We start from the raw sequence: 22,776 nt of genomic DNA, 5'->3' as shown, positions 1-22,776 counted from the left end.
CTTGCAGGTGGAGAAAAGATGGCATACTGATCAGGGACCTTGGGATTTGAGGGAATACAAGGCAGTGAATTCTCTGGGGTTTTCTTTACTTCCTGAGTTTGTGCGCCAGGTGTCCTACAAACTGCAAACACGAATATACACCGACAAAAAAAAAAAAAAAAAAAAAAGGAAAAGAAAGAAAAAAACCAAGAAAGGCTTGCTTCGGGAGGCAAACATCATGAAAAAAGTGGCACTGCTCCTCAACCCCAATTGGCACTGCAGCAGTGGAGCCAGTGAGTGAAACTAACTCATTTTATATATGCCCTCTGTTAATGAGGTATCTTTCTCTATGGAACCTGTGGGTGAAACTTTTGCTTCTACCTTTGGCCCTGCTCCTCTCAGTAATCAGTGGTACCCATCTCCCATGCATCTGTGGGTAGAACTCTGACTTCCAACCTACCCTGCAGTAATGGTACAGGGGAAGTAGTACCTCTTTGTTTTGGAGACTGTAGATAGAGCTCTAACTCCTCCCTCTCACCCCTGCATTAACTAGACTATGCACTTCCCCTGCTGAATCAGTTACTGGAATTCTATCTTTCACTCCTGCCCTGTAGTAATGATTTGGTTTCCCTCCTCCTCCCCAACTAGCTCTGCGAAGAATGTAGAATGGAGTCCTATCATCTGAGTGGGACAGACAAGAATAGCACTGTAGAGGCTTTATAAACTTAAGGTGACATGTGAACCATAGTTCACAGAAAGGATCCAGGACATGCATTCTGAATCTAAACAGGTTGACTGCTAAAATAGAAGATTTAAATAGGAACTAGATTTTTATAATACAACTCATCGTGTCCAGGATACAGACCAAAGAACCAATAAAAATCTCAATTCTGTAAGGCCGAGGCAAGAGGATCGTTTGAACCCAGGAGGTCGAGGCTGCAGCCATCTGTGTTTACACCACTGTACTCCAGTATGGGTGACAGTGCAAGATCCTGTCTTAAAAAATAAAATAAAATGAAAATCCCAATTCTAAGGAGAAAACAGAATTGATGTATGCCAACTCTAAGATGGCATAGATGTTGGAATTATCAGACAAAGATTTTAAACCTGCTATTGTAAGAATGTTTCAGTGAGCAATTACAAGCACTCTGGAAATAAATGAAAACCTCAATAAAGAAATAAAAATATTAAAAAGTACCAAATTAAAATTTTGGAACTGAAAAATATAGTAACTGACACCAGAAATTCACTGGATGGGCTCAATGGCAAATTGAAGGAAAGATCTGGTGAATTTGAAGATAGATTGATACTGATCAAATCTAAACAACAACAACAAACATGGAAAAATAATCGAACTGAGCTTCAGGGACTTATAGGACAATAATGAAAGATACATGACACCAGTGTCAAGGGGGGAAAAAGGAATGTGGAGCTGAAAAAATAGTTTGAAGTAATAGTATCTTAAAATGTCTAAAATTTGGCTGAAAGACATAAGCCTACAGATTTAAGAAGCAGAGTGAACCAAAGCAAGATAAACTAAGAAATTCATACCCAGACACATCAGAGTCAAACTTCTGAAAACTAACGGCAAAGAAAAAAAATCTTGAAAGCAGAGTAGCTAAAGAGAAATGACACATTAGCTCTGCAGAACAGGAGTATGAATAAACATATGTCTCCATTTATAAGTCAGTTTTTACATGTTCTCAGAAATGGTTCATGGTTTTCATTTAAAGGTATTAATGGCTTTTATTAAATTTATTCCTAGTTATTTAATATTTTCAATACTATTGAAAATAGAATTGTTTTTAAATTTTATTTTTCAGCTTATGTTAGTATATAAAAAATTGGTTTTTATATATTAACCTTGTATCTTGTAACCTTGTCAGATTCACCTATTAGTTATAATAGTGGCTTTATAGATTCTTTAGGATTTTCTGTATCAGCAATTATGTCATCTACAAATAGAGACAGTTTTACTTCTTTGTTTCTAATCTTTATGCTTTTTATTTCTTCGTCTTGTCTTATTGCCATGGCTACAACCTCCAGTGCAATGTCTAACATAAGTGGTAAAAGTGGACATCCTTGCCTTGTTCGTAACCTTAGAAGGAAGGGATTCAGTATGTTACTATTAAGTATGATGTTTTTTGTAGATGCCTTTTATCAGATTGAGGAAGTGCCTTTCTATTACTAATGTTCTGAGGGCTTTTATACAAACTGATGTTGACTTTTGTGAGATATGTCTTCTGTATCTCTTGAAATGATCATATGCATTTTTTTTCACTATTCTATTGTAATGGTTAATCATGTTGGTTAATTTTACAATATTAACCAACCTTGCATTTCTGAGATAAACTCCCATTTGGCCATGATGTATAATCTGGATTCAGTTTGCTTATGTTTTGTTCAGGAGTTTTGTGTCTTTGTTCATAAGGGATATTGGTCTGTATATTTTTATAATGCCATTGTCAGGTTTGGGTATTAGGGTTATGTTGGCCTCATAAAACAAACTGAGAAGTAGTCTCTTCTTTATTTTTTTTCTCACTCTTTGTGGAATTTACTTACATCATTTTATAAAACTCTTCACTAAAGCTAAGTATTAAAAAATGGTGTGTCTTTATTTATATGTCATGTGAGCATTTTTGTCTTTCGTCCAGTTTGGTAAGGAGAGTAGTGAGTTGCAATAAGCTAATATTGGGAAAAGTATGTTCAGATGGATAAACCATTAAAAATGATACATGCATATGATAACTATTTATTTTAAACTTGAAACATATATTCGTAATTTTTTTTATTCCAAGGCAAGGCCTTTGAAAATATGGGTTTACTAATTAGAGTTAAATGTCATGTTTCTGGCGTAAACCACACCCATTTTGCACCATTTATAAGGTCCAATTTCAGACTCTGTAGTGAGGGTGATACCATTCAAAGCAAGCTGAATGCAGAATCTTAGTTCTTGTAACTTATTGTTTCTAGTATTTTGCTTGTGTTTCACCTACACCAAAATTGACAACAATTTTTAAGTAATTCATCTTTATCAGTACTGTGGATGCATTCAACTTAGTTTTTATGTGAGCAAGTTATCTCTCTTGCATTCACTTTTTGTTATTTAATTAAATGTGACATCATTACAAGTTCATATAAACAGCCTTGTTTGATTCTTGGTGAACAACATTTCCATTGGTAGAGGTAGAAATGGGAGGTTGCACAAGAGTGCAGTCTGCCCAATCAAGAGCATTTGTGATATCTTAATTAGGGATTTGAGAGCAGTGCTTAATCTAACAAGTCATTTAAATGGAAGTTGGTATTTAATAGACTGTCACTTCTGATATTCTCTGAAACCAGAATTTGCTCATAATAGGAGAAGAAATTAATCTTAAACCTTACCCATATCTTGAGTAATTATTTACTATGAGCCTTGTGCTGTGTTCGGTGCAGTGAATACAGAAATGAGCAAAATACAAGCTTCTATTCTCAAGGAGTTGAAATCCAAAGAGGGAGGCACTGTTTGATGTGTCATTGTCAGTTTTCTTCTCTAAGTACTAGTGTAGAGTGGTGAACCCTACAGATGTGGGGGAAAGGAGGATTAACTTATTCAAGATGTTAGTGAAGAAGTTTCTGAGTAAGGCTTGATCTTAAAGGATAGATAGGAATTAGCTAGGTTTTTAGAATAGGGATGTACATTTCAGGTAGCAGGAACATCACATGCACATCTTTTACTAGCAAGATTAGCAATTCTCTCTGTGCCAGCCTATTCAAAACGGCCTTATAATTCATATGTGTGTGTATATTCTTGCTTTGTAACAGTGACCATTGTTTCTGAAAAGAAGCATACATCTATAAGCAGTAGAATTGGATGAACATATAGCAAAACTTTGTGTCCCATCTTTTCTGTCCTTCCCTACTCTCCCCTAGAAATGTTACTAATTAACAATTCAGGGAAAGTAAAAATAATGGCTGCCATTTGTTGAATGATTACAAGGTACTAGACACTTGCTTAGTTTTTACACAGATTTTCTCATTTATTTTAATCCATATGGTGACCCTTTGAGGTAAGAACTAGGATCTTTATGTGCAGATGGAGAAACTGAACCTTGGAGAAGTAGATTGCCAAAAGCTGCACTGTTGGGATTCATGAACCAGAATTTGAGACCATGTTTTTATATTATAACTGGGAAACCCTGCCTCTTAATCATTACACCAAAGTATGTGATCGTGAGGAGGACTTGCTCTAAATTGTGGGAGAAAGTTTAGATATTTTTTCCATAAAGTTCTCTTAGACAATTAGGGTTAAACATCCAAAAATCATAGAAAAATTTGTGTTGGGATTTAATTGTGTCATTCATAGTTATGTAACTCATATTAAATTTAAATTATATAACTTTTTAATGGATATATTATAGTTCCCATGAGACATACCAGATGATAAAAATGCGAAGAAATTATCTACCATCCCTATACCCTCCCTCTACCACTCGCCCTACTTCCCTCTAGTTGGAGTGTGGATGATTAACGCCCTTCCCACTATTGCAGATGCTTAACAGTCTGCCAAAAATGCCCTTCTTGTTCGACCTCAAATGGCTAGTCTGATTTAAATCACCTTTCTGGCTGCAGCTGTGCTTTACAGGCTTTCACCCTGGCAGTCTCCCTTTACCTCAGTCACGCTCAACCCCACATTGCCCTCAGTTCCAACCTTATACCACTCCCAGCACCCTGCCCAAAATACACACGTGCACATCCCCATTCTCCAGTTTCACAGAACTCAAGGTTCCTTGAACAAGACATTTTTAGAAACTTGCCTTTGCTCTTGCTAGTTCAGTGTCCTTCCCACTTTTCTCTGTTGTCATCCTGGGAAAATACTATTTATCCCTCAAAGTGGCAATATCAATGTTACCTTCTGCATGTGAAGCTTTTCCCACCTTCTCCAGCAGAGGCGGTGTTCATAACTTCCCTGTTGATTCTCATATTATTCTGTGTATGTCTTTGGTATTGTTCATAACACATTTACTAATAGTTCATTTTCTTTCTGCCTGTTTCTCGTACTCCTGATTTGAAAATCCTAGAAGGTTAGAGCATTATGGGTGATTGTTTTTCCTTAGTTAGCATATACATAGTAGCTTCTTAATGAATCTTACTGAATTGTTACTGATACTGATAAATAGCCTTTATTAAATACATCCTGTGTCACAGACACTGTGTTTGATGATTATAATCATTATTACATTTAATCCTCATACTTATCCTATGATACAGACACAGTTATTACCTCATTTTACAAATTAGGAAATTGAAGTTAAGAAAGGCAAAATAACAAGAGTAGGCTAATACAGCAGTAAAGTGACAGGGTTAAGACTTGAACCCAGAACATCTGACTTGAGAGCTCATTCTGCCTTATACCAGTAGGAACCATTTATTCATTCATTCATTCGTTCTCCAAGGAGTACAACCAGAATGTACATTCTCTATTAAGACTACCCCTCAATGGCTAAAAAGAAGGATATAAAAGATATGCTGACACTAAAAGGATGAGTGAGGTCCCTTGGGAAAGGCTTGAGAGTTATTTGAAAAATCTCATTTGATCACAGAAGGAAGCTCAAAGGAATCTGCTGTGATCACTTCTGATAAAGTTAGGTTGAGAGAATGCCATACCTGGAAAAATAATGTTCACACATTGTTTTTGAGAAGTGGACAAGAAAAAGAGAAGAGCCATTGTTTGGTGGAAGAATGATATGGATCATCAAATGCCAGAACTAACTACTTACAGAGGAGAAGACCAAAGTCCAGATTAATTAATGTTTGCCCAAGGACACATAACTAATAAGTAACAGAGCTTGGACTAGAATCCCAGTTTCCTGAGTCCCAGTTCAATGCCCTTTATACCACAGTGTTCTTTACATTAGAATTGCAGTGTTCATGTTTGATGAAAAATGCTAGAACAAGGCAGAAATGAGTCTTTGAAGGAAACAGCTTGATGCTTTTGGAACTGGCTAGCTTTTGCCTAAGACCTGCCTCTATTTTGGGTTTCTCACTTTGCTAAGAACTAAATACTGCCAGCCATACAAATAAAAAGGCAAGGCTATTATTTAGGCCTCCTAGGTCTGTGCATTCACTTCTCTGCTCTGCTTGTCAGGGCAAATTATCAGTTCATCTCCACTGGGCAGTTTGAACATAGGATTATATTAGCTCTTGTCTTATACTTTAGATGTCTGTTGGTTTGTCTCTGTTACAATAAATGTATAGTACATGCGTTCAGGTTGGGAGAGGGGAGGGAAAAGAAGGAAATCTGACTCTCTCTGTAACAACAGTGATTTCTAATACTGTTTCTTTCTGTTTGTCTTTCAGGGCGATGAGGAAGGACCCAGGTAAGATCACATTATTGTTGCTTGTCTTTTCTCATAATTGAAGTAGAGTGACATTTGTGGCCTTTAGTGCTCCATGAAATATGGACAGCCAAGAAATAGCACAGAAAAGGGATCTCTATCTTAAGCCTAGGATTTGAAGATCTTGTTTTGTAAGACTCCCATCTTCCTCTCATCTGTGTCATTTCCTGCCTGTAACTTTCAGATAAAGGTAGACTTTAAGGTATATAATGACAGTAACTTTGCTGTATTCTTTTGTACATTCAGAATACCTTGTTAAGAAGAATAGGCACTACATTTAAATGGTAATGTAGTATCATTATGGTAATGGTAATGGTATCAGGTGGACTGACTAGATAAATTTTTGTATTGTTCTTGATTGGAATTGGATTGATTTTTTTAATGGCCTGTAGATCTAGTATTCTTTATTTCTGACCTATAATATCTTTGTGTCTGACCCAAGACACCTATATGATGAATCCTAGGGTACAGGTATACAAAACTTTGTTTAGGAAAAAAATGTTCTTTGTGCTTCTGTATTGCCACAGTTGAATACAGTGCATTTTATTATTGTCTCAGCCTTGCAGTGAACATGGACTGTGGTTTACTTACCCTTCCTGTCATTCTCCTTAAGCAGTGAAAACAGACTCCAGGAAAAGCTACAACTGTGTCATCAACACATTTGAGGCATATTTGTACAAAGTAAAATGCAATGTCCACACGGGTCCCATCTGTCACATAGAATCAAGGGTTGTTAAGGCTGGGAAGTATCAGAATGGTCATCCAGGCCACTGCTATTCAAACTGTATTTTTAGCAGAAGCACCCTTTTTTCAAATGGACTTTAAGCAGAACCTCAATGTGTGAAAAACAATTTTTTTCTAGTTAAAGTTGGGGCAGTATTCATTGAACCTTCTCTCTTCATCACAATATACCCTGAGGAGCTTCTGCAGAGACCTAGGGTTCCTCAGAACTCAGTTTGAAAATCACTATCAAGTCCCTCATTAAAAGAAGCTAAATGAATTGTCAAAGGTTACCTTACTGGAATCAGGATTTGACCCTTCTTTGTTATTTTGTTTGTTTGTGTGTTTGCTTTTTACAAACCAACAAAAACAGTTTCCTCTCTTTTCTTGTTTTCCCTCCCCATATCCTGAGCCTCTTTCTTAGCACCAAATGTTGTCCCACATCTGCATCTCTTGATGTGTTCTTCCCTTGGAAATTATAGTTTTTAACATCTGCTCTGGAACAACAAGATCTTGTCTGTCTCCTTGTCTGCTATGGCTAAAGCCACAGGCACCTAACTTTAAAAGACATAGGCACCTTGCTTTAAACCTACAGGGTTTCAGGGAACCACTTCAGACTCCATCTTTCAACCATTCTCAGGAACAGGCTCTTCTGTGTTGTGGTACTTTTCCTTCCTTCCTCACTCTTCACTCCCTTCCTTTTGCTCATTTAACGTGTATTCGTGACCTACTGTGTGTCTGGCACTGTGCTACATCCTGAATATATCATGGTGACTAAAGCAGGCATAGTTCCTACTCTCGTAGATCCTAAGTGTAGTGGAAGAGGCGAACATGTAACTGGGCAATTATACAGTAGGGAATGTGTTCTGATAAGTTTAGGCTATTTTAGGAAGGGCTCCTAAGTTAGTCTTGGAGGATAAGGGGAGGCTTACCAGAAAAGGGTATATATAAACAGAGATCTGAAAGGTTGGAGCAGGGGTTGGTTGTTCTAGGTAAACAAATTGTGTGCCAGTTCCAGACAAGAGAGGAGTGGAAGAAAGACAACAGAGCCCAGATCATTTAGGGCCTTGTAGACCTTCTTAAGGCATTTGAGCACTATACTGAAGGCAATGGGAAGCTGTTAAAGAATTTTAAACAGGAATTAATGAACAGATTTGCATTTTAGAAGTGTCTCCTACCTACGGAATGGAAAATGAATTGGAGGTGGACCAAGATCCTGGGAGACTTCCAGGCACAGTGACGCACATCTATAATTCCAGCTACTCAGAAGGCTGAGGTGGGAAGATTGCTTGAACCCAAGAGTTCAAGAGCAGCCTGGGCAACATTATGAGACTCTGTCTCTAAAAATACGTAAATAAAAAATAAATGTTAAAAATTGAGGCCGGGCACAGTGGCTCATGCCTGTAGTCCCAGGACTTTAGGAGGCCGTGACAGGTGGATCACCTGAGGTCAGGAATTTGAGACCAGCCTGACCAACATGGTGAAACCCTATCTTTACCAAAAATACAAAAATTAGCCAGGCATGGTGGTGCACACCTGTAATCCCAGCTACTCGGGAGGCTAAGGCAGGAGAATTGCCTGAACCTGGGAGGCAGAGGTTGCAGTGAGCCAGGATCGTGCCATTGCATTCCAGCCTGGGCAACAAGAGCCAGACTCAAAAAACCAAAAAATTGAAAAATAAGAAAAGAGCCTGGGAGACTAGTTAGACTAGGTTATCAATGATGGGAGCCTAAATCAATATCTTCTAGTTATTGGTTAGGTTTTTATCATTTTGCACAGACCTTTGGTTTAGATGCACTTTAACCTATCTCCTTGGCCCTCCACCTTTTCTCTCAAGATTAGCTCTAACTCCTTAAAATCCAGTCCAGTCAGAGCCCTAGACTTACTTTCCCAGAAAAAGTGTTCAAACAAGACCATGATAAGGAAAATACCTTGGCAGAGGTAATGTGCAGGCTCCACAGGATAGCAGTGGCATTTGTGTCTTGGGAGAGCTGGATTAGGATGAACACACTCATCTTTATAGTCACATGCCAGAGGCACATTGATTAGAAGAATACAGGGACCGTATGAAGATATTAACTCCCTTTAAATATACTGTTCAGTGTGAGATTCTGGCTTTAGAGTTTAATTGCGGATACCTTTGTATCATTTTGACAAGATAATGGAAAGGCATAGAGTTTCTTTACTTGCAACCAAGATGTCAGGCCATCTCCTTCGAGCCAGGCTGCTATGGAGGTCTCAGCAAGGAGTTCACTGGACTAGGACTTGACAGACACTTTTTGGTATAATAAGTACTTGAAGTGCATGTTCTGATTTGTCAGAAAGAAGGAGGAGTCGTCAAATTTTCTTTTTTAACCTTTAAATTCCTATTTGTTGGTTCAATTCACTTTATTTGTATTGAGCTACCATTTGGCTCAATTTATTCTGATTAACCCTTCAGGGCAAATTGCCTTTGATCTGAATTTTTCTCATTTATGATATATACTTTACCATTTCAACAAGCCAAATATAGTTTTGTTCCAAAACCTTCTATATTGCTGACAGTACTAAATGAGAATTTGATGTATAAGGAAGGCAGAAAGGAAGTGTGGGAGTCCCTACACAAGGGATGGATGAGAAATGAAGCCAGAGACACTGAGTTCCAGTTCTGCTTGGATCATTAAGCCTGTGTCTCCTTTGCTAGTGTTCTTTTCACACAGCCACTTCTCCACTGTCTACATGAAGTCCAGAGAGAATTAGATTCTAACTAGTCTCCATGGTAGAAGGAAAAAAGAAATTCCTGTCCTATGGAAACATATTTGTCTATAATGGATCTTCCTGCCTTTCTGCTAGCTGGAGTGTCTTGCCTTTTTTCCTTTTTCTGTTTTGATTTCCCAAGCTGTTTGATATGAGGGGACCAAATGTTGTGCTTTTAGTCATGTCTGTTCCTTGCCCTGAATTTCATTGTGCAGTTATTCTGCTAATTTACCACAATCATAATCGTAGCTACATTTATTGACAGTTCATTATGTCCAAAGTGCTTTATATATATTCTAATTCAATCTGCATGCAAACCTCATGATGTAGTTATTAGCCCACTTGTCAAATGAAGAAATTAATGCTTTGAGAGATTAATTTGCCTTAGATCATCACATGGCTAGTAAGTGGCAGAACTATGACTTGAATCTAGTCTGGCTTCAGAGCTTAACCACCAGGTGCTCTCAGCCACCATTTGGACTGTCTTCAAAATGGCAGCATGCTTCTCTCTGTGACCCTATACAAAAGCCAAGAGGATTCACACACAGTCCTCAGAATATCACTTTGGTCTCGTTCCTCTAACCTGGGAGTTCTTCCGTTGCTTTGACATTGAATTGCTGTGGCCCCTGTTTTCTGCAGGTTGCTTCCCCTCTCAGCCTCTGTCATTATAAAGGTAATGTCTTTGTCTCATTCTCACACAGTATCCTCTGAGGGTTAGAAAAAGGGGTGCTCCCTGGGGAGCAGCGAACTAAGCCTGCCTTTGACTCCACAGGATAGCTGCCTGTTGCCTCTCAAACTGGTATGTTACTCCTCAGATCCATGATACGCAGTCATATAGCTGTCAAGAATTCTTGGAGGACATGGAGAAACAAAAGTCTTAATATATAGAACATGTGTATTAACTGTTGTGGAGTCATCGTTTAAAAGAGTGTCTGACTTTGGGAGACTGAAGTGGGCGGATCACGAGGTCAGGAGATCGAGACCATCCTGGCCAACATGGTAAAACCCTGTCTCTATGAAAAATACAAAAATTAGCTGGGCATGGTGGCGTGTGCCTGTAATCCCAGCTACTTGGGAGGCTGAGGCAGGAGACTCACTTGAGCCAGGGAGTCAGAGGTTGCAGTGAGCCGAGATCGTGCCACTGCAATCCAGCCTGGCGACAGAGCGAAACTCCGTCTGAAAAAAAAAAAAAAAAAGAGTGCCTTTAAAGACCAGAGTGATTTTTTTTTTCCCCTAAGCAGAAAAGCAATTTACACTTTTCGCAGCAATTTTCTGTCTTTGTGCTATTATGAGAGATTTTGTGTTCACTCCCTCACAGATTGACTCCTTCTCTACTCCTGCTGGAGCCTGCTGAGAAGTAATATATATCCTAGGAGAGGGGGTGGCAATGGGATCTGTTGGCGTAAAAGCTATTGTGTAGTGGGAGGAAGTCAGAGAGGGAAAAGACCTTTAAACTCTTGTGCTTAGAGGAGAAGGAGGAAGATCAGGATTAGATTTTGATTTGCTATTGAGGTTTTCTGTAATTTTTTTTAACCTAAGAGGAAAATGGCTTTTTAATAGTAACAGCCACACTTGGAACTTCTGTAGAATTTTTCATCTTCAAAGCTGGCTGTTATTCAGGCAAAAAGCTCCTGCTGAGATCAGTGTGAATCTGACCCATACTGATTCTGTGATCAAACAGGAAGCATATTCTGAAGGAGTAGGAGCCAAAGGAGAGTCAGCAGACTTAGCTTCTATTTTTGTTTCTGTCTATGACTGTGTGACCTTGGGCAAGTCATTTAACCTCCTTGTACTCTATTTTTAGTTTTCTGTAAATACTATCCTCACCCCTCTCCACTCTTTCCTCCACCTAGTTTTGGGGCCATCCTTGTGAGAAGGAATACAAGTCTTTTATCAAATATGGAGTGGAAACAACCTGCTTACAGATTCTATAATTTGGTGGATTTTTTTTTTTCTCAATTTTGTTTCTTAAAAATTATCTTGGGTCTGTATTCTGGGTACTCTTTTTGCCCCTCTAAATGAATAACCATATGTTCTTAGATATGGCATTTCTCTTTCTGTTTAGGTTGGAGAGATAAAAGAAGACTAAGTTAGTGATACGCTTAGTTTCTTTTGTCTTCTGATTGCAAATTTGTAGTTTGGTTGTTGCGTTGTCTTCATTGCAGGAAGTCTGTCTGAAAGCTGAAGAAAATGGCTGTGATACTTGTGACATGGAATGGAACTATCAGGGCTGCTTATTATGCAGAGTGGGGTGCCAATATTTTAAGCTGGCCTTCAGCATACAGAGTCTCTTAATTGTCACATTTGCCTGTTATGGAACCTGAGCTGACCTTATTTTTCCGTGTTGATAAGGATTGTTTATCCCTTACTTAAGTCAGGTGAAAGTTGAAGCCACACTATGCATTATGCTGCCTGTCTATACCCAAAGCATACCTCCTTGCTAAAATAATTGATTCAGAAATTTGCCTGTAAGAGTCACAACTTTATTTTGTGCATGTTAGTATATTAACCAGAGATTCCATTCACAGCTGGAAGATTCAGCTGAAGTGCTTCTAGCTTATTGCATCTGCCTCCAACTGGAAATGTTGACTAGAAGCAGCCTATGTTTTTAACATACATCTACCTACTTCATAATGCTAAGAAAAAAGGTTCCAAGAGGAAGGGGCATTGATGTCATTTTGCATGCTATTGTTTAACTCTAATCAACTTGTTTGCCATCTAGTACAGTAGGTATGATGCTTGGCAGGCTAACCTTATTTATATATTTGGCCTCAGAACTTAATCAGGATAACATTTCCCACTAGGAGCTCTATTCCCTAACCTCTCAAACAAGAAAGATTGCAGAGGAATTATTTCTTTCAACAGACATCTTAGAGCGCCTAATGCCAGGACCTCTGCTAGGCCTCAGGGATATGAAGATGACTAAGACTTTGTTCCTGCATTTAAAGATCTCAAAATCTAGTTTGAAAGAGAGCTAAATAAACCATTTTAATTTTATTTATTTGTTTATTTATTTATTTATTGAAACAGGGACTTGCTCTGTCGCCTAGGCTAGAGTGTAATAGTACAATCACAGCTCACTGCAGCCTCAACCTCCCTGGTTTAAGTGATCCTCCCAACTCAGCCTCCCACCCCCATCAGCGAGTAGCTGGGAGAATAGGTTCATGCCACCATGCCTGGCTAAATTTTTTATTTTTTGTAGAGATGAGGCCTCACTTTGTTCCCCAGGCTGGTTTTGAACTACTGGGGTCAAGTGATCCTCCTGCTTCGGCCTCCCAAAGTGCTGCGAATATAGGAATGAGCCACCACATCTAGCCAACAATTTAAATTTTATATTTAAGTGCAGTATAATAATTATTATGATAAATTATAAAGCATTGAGTGCCAACTATATGTGAGGAAGTATTTTAAACATTTACATATATTATCTACTTCTCACAACAGTCCTAATAAATGGTTAATATATTATTTTTATTTCTCATTTGAATGAAAAAACTGAGTCGCAGAGAAGTTATATACTCATGAGGTCACACAGCTAAAAAGTGGTAGAGCCAGCATTCAAACTCAAGTAGTCTGACTCCATCCAGACTGCAAGCTCTTAACTACTGCAGTATAATGATTCTCTGAAAACATGCTGGTTGTAGAGTAAGTTCCAACTAACTCAGGATAAAGAATCAGAAAATGTAGTGTTTCTTCTGGACCTTGACAAATGGATAGGTCTAGGCTTCTTCAGATGGAAAAAACAGGAAAGCAGTCTAAGCAAAGAGGTAAGTATAAAGGCTCAAGGAGTGAAAACACATGTGCTGTGTGGGGAGTGGTGAATAACTGCATGACTGGCCCGGGGCAGGAGACGAGACTAGAAGGTGGATTGAGTCCAGCTTGTAAAGGGTGAGGTGTACCATGCTGAGGCACCAAAAGTTGTTACTGTTTTCTGTTACACTTTATCTCTTAATTACAGCATTGCCCCCTTATAGAAGAAATGGACAGACTTCTGAATCTTGCAGGTTTCTTCCTCTAGTAACATCTCATGATTTGTTATGGGTAAATTGCTTTCTTTACATTTTTGTTTCCCCATAAAAATCTCACATCTTATTATACTTAAAGGACAAATATGTTTAGAAGCATTTAAAGTATTCCCCTTTTGGGCTTTGTTCTTTTAGATGGAAAACTAAGCAACCGAGGTAAAGTAGTTGTAGAAGGGAATTGTCTATTTGATTTGTGTCTGTTTTGATAGCTTCTGCCTTCCTCTAATTTATTCTTTCTTTTCTTTTCTTTCCAACAACACCACGTTTATTACATAAAAGACTGATATTCTGTTCCACCATTGTCATCATCACTAATGTTCGTGACCCACTAAAATGATTTCCCATCTCATCAGTGGGTTAGAATCCATGGTTTGAAAAACACTGTAGCACATTTTATGCTAATCTGCCATGGATAGAGGGTTACCACTGTCCATGATACCTTGGCGTGAACTAGAAAAAGGTGCCGCTTCCTCAAGATGTCTAATTCCATCTGCCAAAAAATTGTCATAATGTGCTGACTTTGTTACAGTGAAATACTGTCATATGCCAGATAATGGTTAAAAATAAGTAAAACTTGATGTCAACATTATGAATGGTGTCCCCAATAAATAATTACATTGTAAGCACCCTATGCACAACTGTACATATTTGCCCTGGTGGACACTAAACCAGATGACAAAACAGGTTGGAGTTGTTTGCTCAATGGATTATCTCAGAGTACCTGTATATCAGGGATTTGTGACAACTGTTTTGCCTTCTTAGGGCCTTCTGCTCATTTCCCAATTAGAATAGCCAGATAAAATACAGAACACCCATTTTAACTGGAATTTATATAAACAACAAAACAATTAGTATGAGTATGTGCTACACAATATTTGGAAGACGCTCATGCTAAAAAAAATTCATTATATATTTCAGAATTGCTAAAAGAGCATATCTTAAATGTTCTTAACACAAAAAATAAGTATGTGAAGTCATGAATGTATTAACTAGCTTAACTAATGTAATTGTTCCACAATATTTACATATATCAAAAGATCACATTATATCCTATAAATATATACAATTATTATTTGTCAGTAACATTAAAAATTAAATATTTAAAAACATTCACTGTTATCTGAAATTTAAATTTAACTGGGCATCCTGTATTTTTTTTTTTTTTAATTTCTTCAATGTTTAAGTTCAGGGGTACGTGTGCAGGATGTGCAGGTTTGTTACATAGGTAAACATGTGCCATGCCGGTTTGCTGCACACATGGTCCTATCACTTAGATATTAAGCCCAGCATCCATTAGCTGTTCTTCCTGATGCTCTTCTTCCTCCCACCGCCAACCCTCTGACAGGCCCCAGTTTGTGGTGTTCCCCCCATGGGTCCATGTGTTCTCATCATTCAGCTAGCACTTATAAGTGAGAATGTGCAGTGTTTGGTTTTCTGTTCCTATGTTAGTTTCCTGAGGATAACAGCTTCCAACTCCTTCCATGCCCCTGAAAAGGACATGATCTCATTTCTTTCTGTGGCTACATAGTATTCCATGGTGTATATGTACTACATTTTCTTTATCCAGTCTATCATTGATGGGCATTTGGGTTGATTCCATGTCTTTACTATTGTGAAGATGGCTGCAATGAATATATGCATGCATGTATCTTTAAAATAGAATGATTTATATTCCTTTGGGTATATACCCAATAATGGGATTGCTGGGTCAAATGGTATTTCTGGTTCTAGGTCTTTGAGGAATCACCACACTGTCTTCCACAATGGTTGAAGTAATTTACACTCCCACCAACAGGTTTTTTTCTACACCTTGCCAGAATCTGTTATTCTGGCTGGCGTCAGATGGTATCTCATTGTAATTTTGATTTGCTTTTACTTTAATGATCAGTGATGTTGAGCTTTTTTATGTTTGTTGGCTGCATGTATGTCTTCTTTGGAAAAGTGCGTATTTATGCCCACTTTTGAATGGGGTTGTTTGTTTTTTTTCTTGTAAATTTGTTTAAGTTCCATGTAGACTCTAGATATTAGGCCTTTGTCAGATGGATAGATTGGAAAAATTTCCTCCCATCTTCCTCTAATTTAAAGTCAGGTTTGGAAAGCACAGCAAGTCCTCACTTAACATCGTTCATAGGTGCTTGGAAACAGCAGCTTTAAGTGAAATGATGTGTAACAAAACCAATTTTACCATAGACTAGTTGATATAAATAAGAGTTAAGAAAGATTTAAGAAAGATTAATAAAACAAGCAAGGTAATTATTTACCCCATTATTACAGTTCAGAGTCATGTGTGGCTGGAGCAGCTCAGGGCAGAAGGTGGAAACCTGCCCTGGCCAGGATGCCATTTCCTTGCAGGCTGCCCTCACACCCACATTCACTCAGACTATGACAATTTAGACACACCTGTTCACCTAAGGTGTACATCTTTGAGATGTGATTGCAAACCAGAGTACCTGGAGAAAACCCACGCAGACATGGGGAGAAAGTACAAACTCCACACACAGTGGCCCGGGCTGGGAATCTGCCCCCCTCCCCACTTCCCTTTTTCCCCTCATCAACATTATAAAAAAAAATGTTGAATGAAATGACTCTATTCAAGGACCTGCTGTAATTTAGTTCCTTCTAAATTAATGGAGAAAAGCAGTATTAAAGCACCATCTTCCAAATAGATTTAAGGATTTAGAGGTTTTCCTTAAAAGGTAATCTAACAATTAAGTTGATGTGAAGGAATGCCACATTGGTCCCTGAGTTAGATCCAATGCTGAGGAATCTAGCTGCAGCCTAATTATCTTCTTCCTTATTTGTCTTCATAGCTATTTTGGGCTAGCACTAAGCAGAGTGGAATTTAGGAAGTCACACAACTTCAGTCTGTGTTTTAAGAATAACTAAATTTGATGTCCTTGGTTATGCCTCCCTCACCTGTGGACAGCCACAGCAAAATTGTTGTTGGTGGTGTCTTTTTCATTTTAGGAGAAACTTGCTGGTCTTGAGTATCTTGTCACATTTTTTCCCAGTGAGAGGCAGGCAAGAGGTCAGTGATTCCATTTTCCCAACAGCTTCCAAGGGTCCTTCCTTTTTTTTTTTTTTTTTTGGAGCTTTTTGTCACCGAATTGTAGTCACCTCTTTATCCAGAAGCTGAAACAGCAGGCGTCTGTAACTTATGGTGGCAGCTCATGCTGGTTGAGTTTTTTGTTTGTTTATTTTCTTTCCAAGATGATGTGAAGTTCAGAGTCGATGAGTGCAGATTTTCTTAAAATTAGAACTGCAGGGAGGTGGCTTCAGAACTTTAAGAAAGGTAGCCAAAGGCTGAGTTAAAACTGGAGTACCCTAAATGGTGAGGTTTTACCATGAGGCAAATTCATGTGCCTATACTTGTTTGGACCCAGGACCTAAATATGAGTGGTTGCAGGTTCATAAAATACATACTTTCTTGTCTATAAGCAGGGAGTTCCGTGAAGAAAAACATTTTCTTATAAAAATGCCTCATTCCTTCTTAGCACCACTACCAGTTGTTCCCTGTAGGTTTGCAATGTGGTTGTAAAATGGAAAGGCATTTTGTTTTCTTGGTGAGTACATGTCTTACCCTCTGGTTTCATCATTTCTATTTAGAAATTGAGCATGAGAAAAACAGTGCAAAGAGGGAGGAGCTGACAGAGTTGCAGCAAAAGCAGAGAAAGAGGCATTTCTTAGCTGCTAGATGCATCTTGGTCTGGATACTTTGGGACAGCTGCCGTTTTCTCCCACCTGTACAGGTATTATTGTCTCTCATACAAGGACTAGTTAAAACTCACTAAGCTGCCAACTTTTCCCTAACTTTCAGGATTGTCCAGGGTTAATAGTTATCCAGCAATAATACCTGCCTATGTATCGAACATTAACTAGGAGCTAGATCTACATATATAATTTCAAAGTTTTGAAACAACTCCATGAGGACAGGTATTCTAATCCCATTTTTGTTTGTGTATGTGAAGACATTGATGTTATAAGAAGTTAAGTGACTAAGCCGTGATCACACAGTTAGAAAGTGACTCAACGAGGATTAGAACCCAGATCTATCAGGATTAAAATTCTGTGCTTCTAACTATCATACTGTACTGCCTTTGTCAGAAGATGGAAGATTGAGATCTTCCAACCTCATGGTCAGGAAAAAGTAAAGCTGATGGATGGAATTATTTGCCTACAGGGATTTGGTAGTTTTATGAGAACATTTTTTCATTTTCTTTTTGAATGTCAACAAGCAGTTTGTCTGAGAAGAAAGTTGAGGTGGGGCTTGCCAGGAAAGTGCCTAAGGTGGAATGAACAGAAACTTCTCTCCCCAGACAGGTAAACACTAGTTTACTCACTGGCTTTTGTGAAGCCAGCAACTGCCATTGCCTCTTCTGAAAGAGCCACTGTTCACCAAGTGGCAGGTGCAGGCCAACTGTTACCATGGCAACAGCAGGAGAGGCAAGCAGTTTAATTCCAGAACTGATAATTAACTGGGGGGTATGGTGTGGGGTGGGGAGAAAAATGGGGGGATAATTGCTGCAGGAGGGAAAACTTAGCAATTACCAGCAAGTTGCATAAATGAAAAGGCCAGGCACAGATGCTCCAGCCCAGCATGCTCCTAGCTTTCAGCACTCATTCCCTCAGGTTAGGAATTTTTGATACACTAAAGTGAAGGGTTGAATCCCTAGCCAACCAAGTCTTTTTAAGGAATCACCTGAGGAAAGAAGATTGTCACGTAGGCTGTGAAAAGAAATACAGGGGGCCAGATGAATGACTACCCGAAATTATACCACTCACCCAGAAACAACCCAGAAATGCTATCTAAACTCTGCAGGAAGGATTCATACTTGGTGATAAAATAGGACCCATAAAGCATACTTGTGGGTGTCTACTTCTTTGGGTTGAATAGGGGAAACTGGCTTATTAGAAAATAAAAGGAGGACTCAAGGAAGTGATGAATTTGTTTAGGTACTTAGTCATCATAGCTATTAGTCCATCAACCCTTCAGAGACTGTGTTAATGAAAGTAGCCAGCACTCACATGGATGATTATCTATCTCATTTAATCCTCAAAACAAGTTAGGAAGAAGATGCTATTAATATTCTCATAATAGACTCAGAGATGTTCAGTACCTTGACCAAGGTCATAGAGCTAGTAAGTTCATGTACTGAATCTTATCCTATTGGGTTGTATTTTAAAAATAGAACCTATACTTTTCTATAGAGAAATCATGGTCCCAGTCTACAAAATAAGACTTCAGCATATATAAAAAATTTATAATAAAAAGGAAAATATTTTTTCTAGCAAAATAAGGTTAACTGCAAAATAAAATATCCTGAATGAGCAATATTGGAGAATATCCTTTTCTTTTGAGATCTATCAGGCTCATAGCTCAAGATTAGCCCTATGTCCCAAGCCCTGATCAGGTGAATAATGCGAGTCATGATTTTTTCCTAACTTGGTTCTGTGGCTCAGCTGGGTTAAAGCTCAGAAGAAGAGGAGACTTGTTGACATTAAACAATGCAGAGACTGTCCAAAGCTCATCTAAATGATCTGTTAGAACCAAACTTCCATGATGTATGTATTTTTCATGGGAAAAATACCATAATGTACAGCAAGACTTCCGTGTATTCCTTGGTGTGTGTATGCATGTGTTAGAGAGAGAGAGAAAGAGAGAGACAAAAACAGATATTTTACTTTGAAACAGTGAGTCTCAGTTGGAGGAGAAACATGGCATTCATTCAGCAGAGTTTAGAGCACCTGCTTCATTCTAGCGTTGTCTTTCGTGCTAGGGATATAACTGTAGAGAAAACATTCAAAGTCCCAGCCTTCAAAGAACTTATGCTATAGAATCTTAAGAAAAGGTAAAGGAAGGTAAGTGATGTGTAATTTAAAGACACATTTTTAAGGACTCATTAATCCTTTCAAAATCTATTAAAGAAAATAAAACTTACTCAGTCTTTCTGGCTGGTAGGAAGGTACACAAAACATAGAATAAGAATAAGAGAGCAGTAGAGGCTGGGTGCTACAGCTCACTCCTGTAATCCCAGCACTTTGAGAGGCCTAGGCGGGTGAATTGCTTGAGGCCAGGAATTCCAGACCAGCCTGACCAACATGGCAAAACTCCGTCTCTACTAAAAATACAAAAATTAGCCAGGCATAGTTGCACACAGCTATAATCCCAGCTACTAAGGAGGCTGAGGCACCATAATTACTTCAACCGGGAGGTGAAGGTTGCAGTGAGCCGAGATCGTGCCAGTGCACTCCAGCCTGGGCAAGGAAGCAAAACTCTGTCTCAAAACAAACAAACAGAGCAGTAGAGGTTGATAATCACTATTTAAAACTGTGAGCTTACTCTTGATTTTCCAGAGGTTTGACAAACTAATAAGTTAATATTGCCTTTGCAAGGGAAAAAAATTAATATCAAAATTTGGGAGCTCAACTGACACAGTAATTATGCTGGAAAATGTAATTTTGCCTCCATAATAGAGATGGGATTATTTCAAGAAGATCTCATTAATGTGCTGTTCATCAACAAAAAGCAGTGTAACCTTTCTTTTATTAGATTAATGCAGGGTCGTGATGCAAAAGGCTGTTGGAATAATTCTCACTCCTTTGTTCTAAGAAAATAAAGTACCGTCTTAAAGTCTAGATACAGAAATTAAAATCATTGAAGACAGAAAAACAGTGTGACCACTCATTCCAAAATCTCCATGAGCCTTCTGTCATTTCTATACAATTCATTCCTTTATCCATTTATGAAACAAATTTGATCAAGTGTCTACTATGTGCTAGGTAGTGCTAGATGTTGGAGCTATAGTAGAAACCGAAACCAAATGCAGTCCTTGTTTTCATGGCGCTTACCACATGGTGAATGGTCTCTCCACATTTCAGGGGCATATATTTATTCTGTGTCTGCTCAACTCACATTAAAAGATCGGCAGCCTACTAAAACATGCATGTCACTTGTAGCTGTAAATGGAAATCTCCCAATGCAGGGCTTTCTAGATATATTAGACTAAATACTATTTTAGTTGTTAGTTTACTCTTCTAAACTAGGGTTCCATGGTCCAATAAGTTTGGCAAAGGCCACCCTCTTGGAGTTCCACAAGTATGATGTGATAAAGACTTTGAGCATCCTCGTGATAATGAAATATGTTTACTTTGTTTAACCTGACATTCCCAAACTTATTGACTGTAAGACTCTTTTAACCCCTATCACATAAATGTTCTTTAGAAGCTGTGTTCCTCAAGATATACTATGATGCATGCCGCTTTTTCTCCACTAGGTGTTGGGACTTGTTGCTAATGACTGACATGCAGAAAGAGGGTATAAAAAAATGTAGAGTCATTTCCTTTGTTGAAATCATCTCTTCACCGTACTTTGGGACTTTGGGACTTCTAGAACATTTCTCTGCTATTATTCATGTAATCTATTTGTACGGCAGTTAAAAGTGTAGCTATCAGGGGTGGAGAAAATGAAGGTAATACATATTCCTGGGAAAAGGAGGCCCAGAGAGGGCTGCTCAGATTTTTTAAAAAATTGCCATTAAAAAAAAAACAAAAGAAACAAAAAAAAACTTGGATGTACATAATTCCATATAAAAAATGCCACCATAAATAAGTTTTGTGTTCTTTTCATCTTAATTGATTTTTTTTCCCTATTTTTAATAATAACAAAGCAGTGGTACCACTGTAAAACAAGCATCCAGCACATTGCCTAGCACAGAGTAGACACTCAAATCTTGGTTAAATGAATAAATGAATCAGGCAGTGACAAGGAACATTACTAAGTATAAAGCAATGCAGAACAATTACATTTTTCCGGTTTTAACTCATTGCATAAAGTGGGCCAATCCTTTTATGTCTTGATAGTGCGTCTTACATCTAAAAGCTAATACGTGTTTATCATATGTTGGGAAGAACCAAGAAAACATTTTGCAAACCCTCAAGTACTCCATCTAAGGAATAGTAATTTTTTTTCACCAATGATCATGGAATTGCTTTAACTTTCAATGTGTGAGAAATTTCTCTAATATGGCCAGGCGATGCCAAATGGATTATAAACTAGGATCACAGTATTCTGACTAAAGGCCAAGAGAAAACGGCAGTGAGACCAGGATATCAGGCTTTCATTAGAACCTCGCTGTCTCAATTTTCTCATCAGTCATATAGGAGCAGTAGTACCTGCTCTGTATTAAGAATCAAGTAATGATAGTATATAAGAAATACAAATAAGAAGTGTAAATTGTGTCTTATACCCTTTAAAAGCATAAAGTGCTAAACAAGTGAAATAAGAGTGAAATAAAGGTAAGTCTTTTATAATGGTATCTGTTAAGACATAATTGTATTCACAACCTGAGGCTTAAATATGAGTCATTTAAACATTTACCGGAAATAACAAAGGCAACAAGAAAATTGACCTTGATTCAGCACCTTTACAATTTACAGGATGTACATAGACATCTCATTTCCATATTCTGTCAATCCTGAGAGGTGGTTTTGCTATTTCCATATTACATAGATGAGGATATTGATTGAGTATAAGTGACTTGTCCAAGTTTGCCCAGCTAAAACTAGAAGTGGCAGGAGTTAGAGTAAGGCCTTCCTGTCCTACATCCCATGGCTTTGCTCTCCTAGCTACTTGTGTTCAAAACATAACTCTTGTTTTCTCCTCCGTCCTCCAAATTCTCCTACCCTTTGCCTTCTTAGTAAATGGCATTATTCTGTCTCAGGCCAGTAGCCGAAGAATTATCCCCAATATCTTTCTTTTTTCTTTGCATTCCACATCCAGTTAATCAGCAAATCCTGTCAGATTTATCCTAAGTATACATCAAATATAGAGACTTCTCACCACCTCTACCTCACCGTCCTGGTGTATGCCACATACTTCCCTTTAAGAATCCTACTGCCTTCTTCCTTTTGGCCACTCTTACTCATTCTTCCTCCTGCCA

At 38.2% G+C, this 22,776-nt stretch overlaps 1 protein-coding gene across 1 annotated transcript in view; it reads left to right on the top strand.

Annotated features, from left to right (window-relative positions):
* TRIM44 (tripartite motif containing 44) overlaps positions 1–22,776 on the top strand; it is a 144,293-nt gene that overhangs the window by 63,890 nt on the left and 57,627 nt on the right. Inside the window, exon 4 of the mRNA XM_011965507.1 lies at positions 6,319–6,338. Coding sequence (XP_011820897.1) covers positions 6,319–6,338 — 20 coding nt within the window. The remainder of the gene's footprint in view (positions 1–6,318; positions 6,339–22,776) is intronic.

This window comes from Mandrillus leucophaeus, unplaced genomic scaffold (genome assembly GCF_000951045.1).
Source record: "Mandrillus leucophaeus isolate KB7577 unplaced genomic scaffold, Mleu.le_1.0 Scaffold73, whole genome shotgun sequence".
In the NCBI taxonomy this organism is placed as follows: Eukaryota; Metazoa; Chordata; class Mammalia; order Primates; family Cercopithecidae; genus Mandrillus; species Mandrillus leucophaeus.
This window is presented reverse-complemented; position numbering and strand designations above follow the sequence as displayed.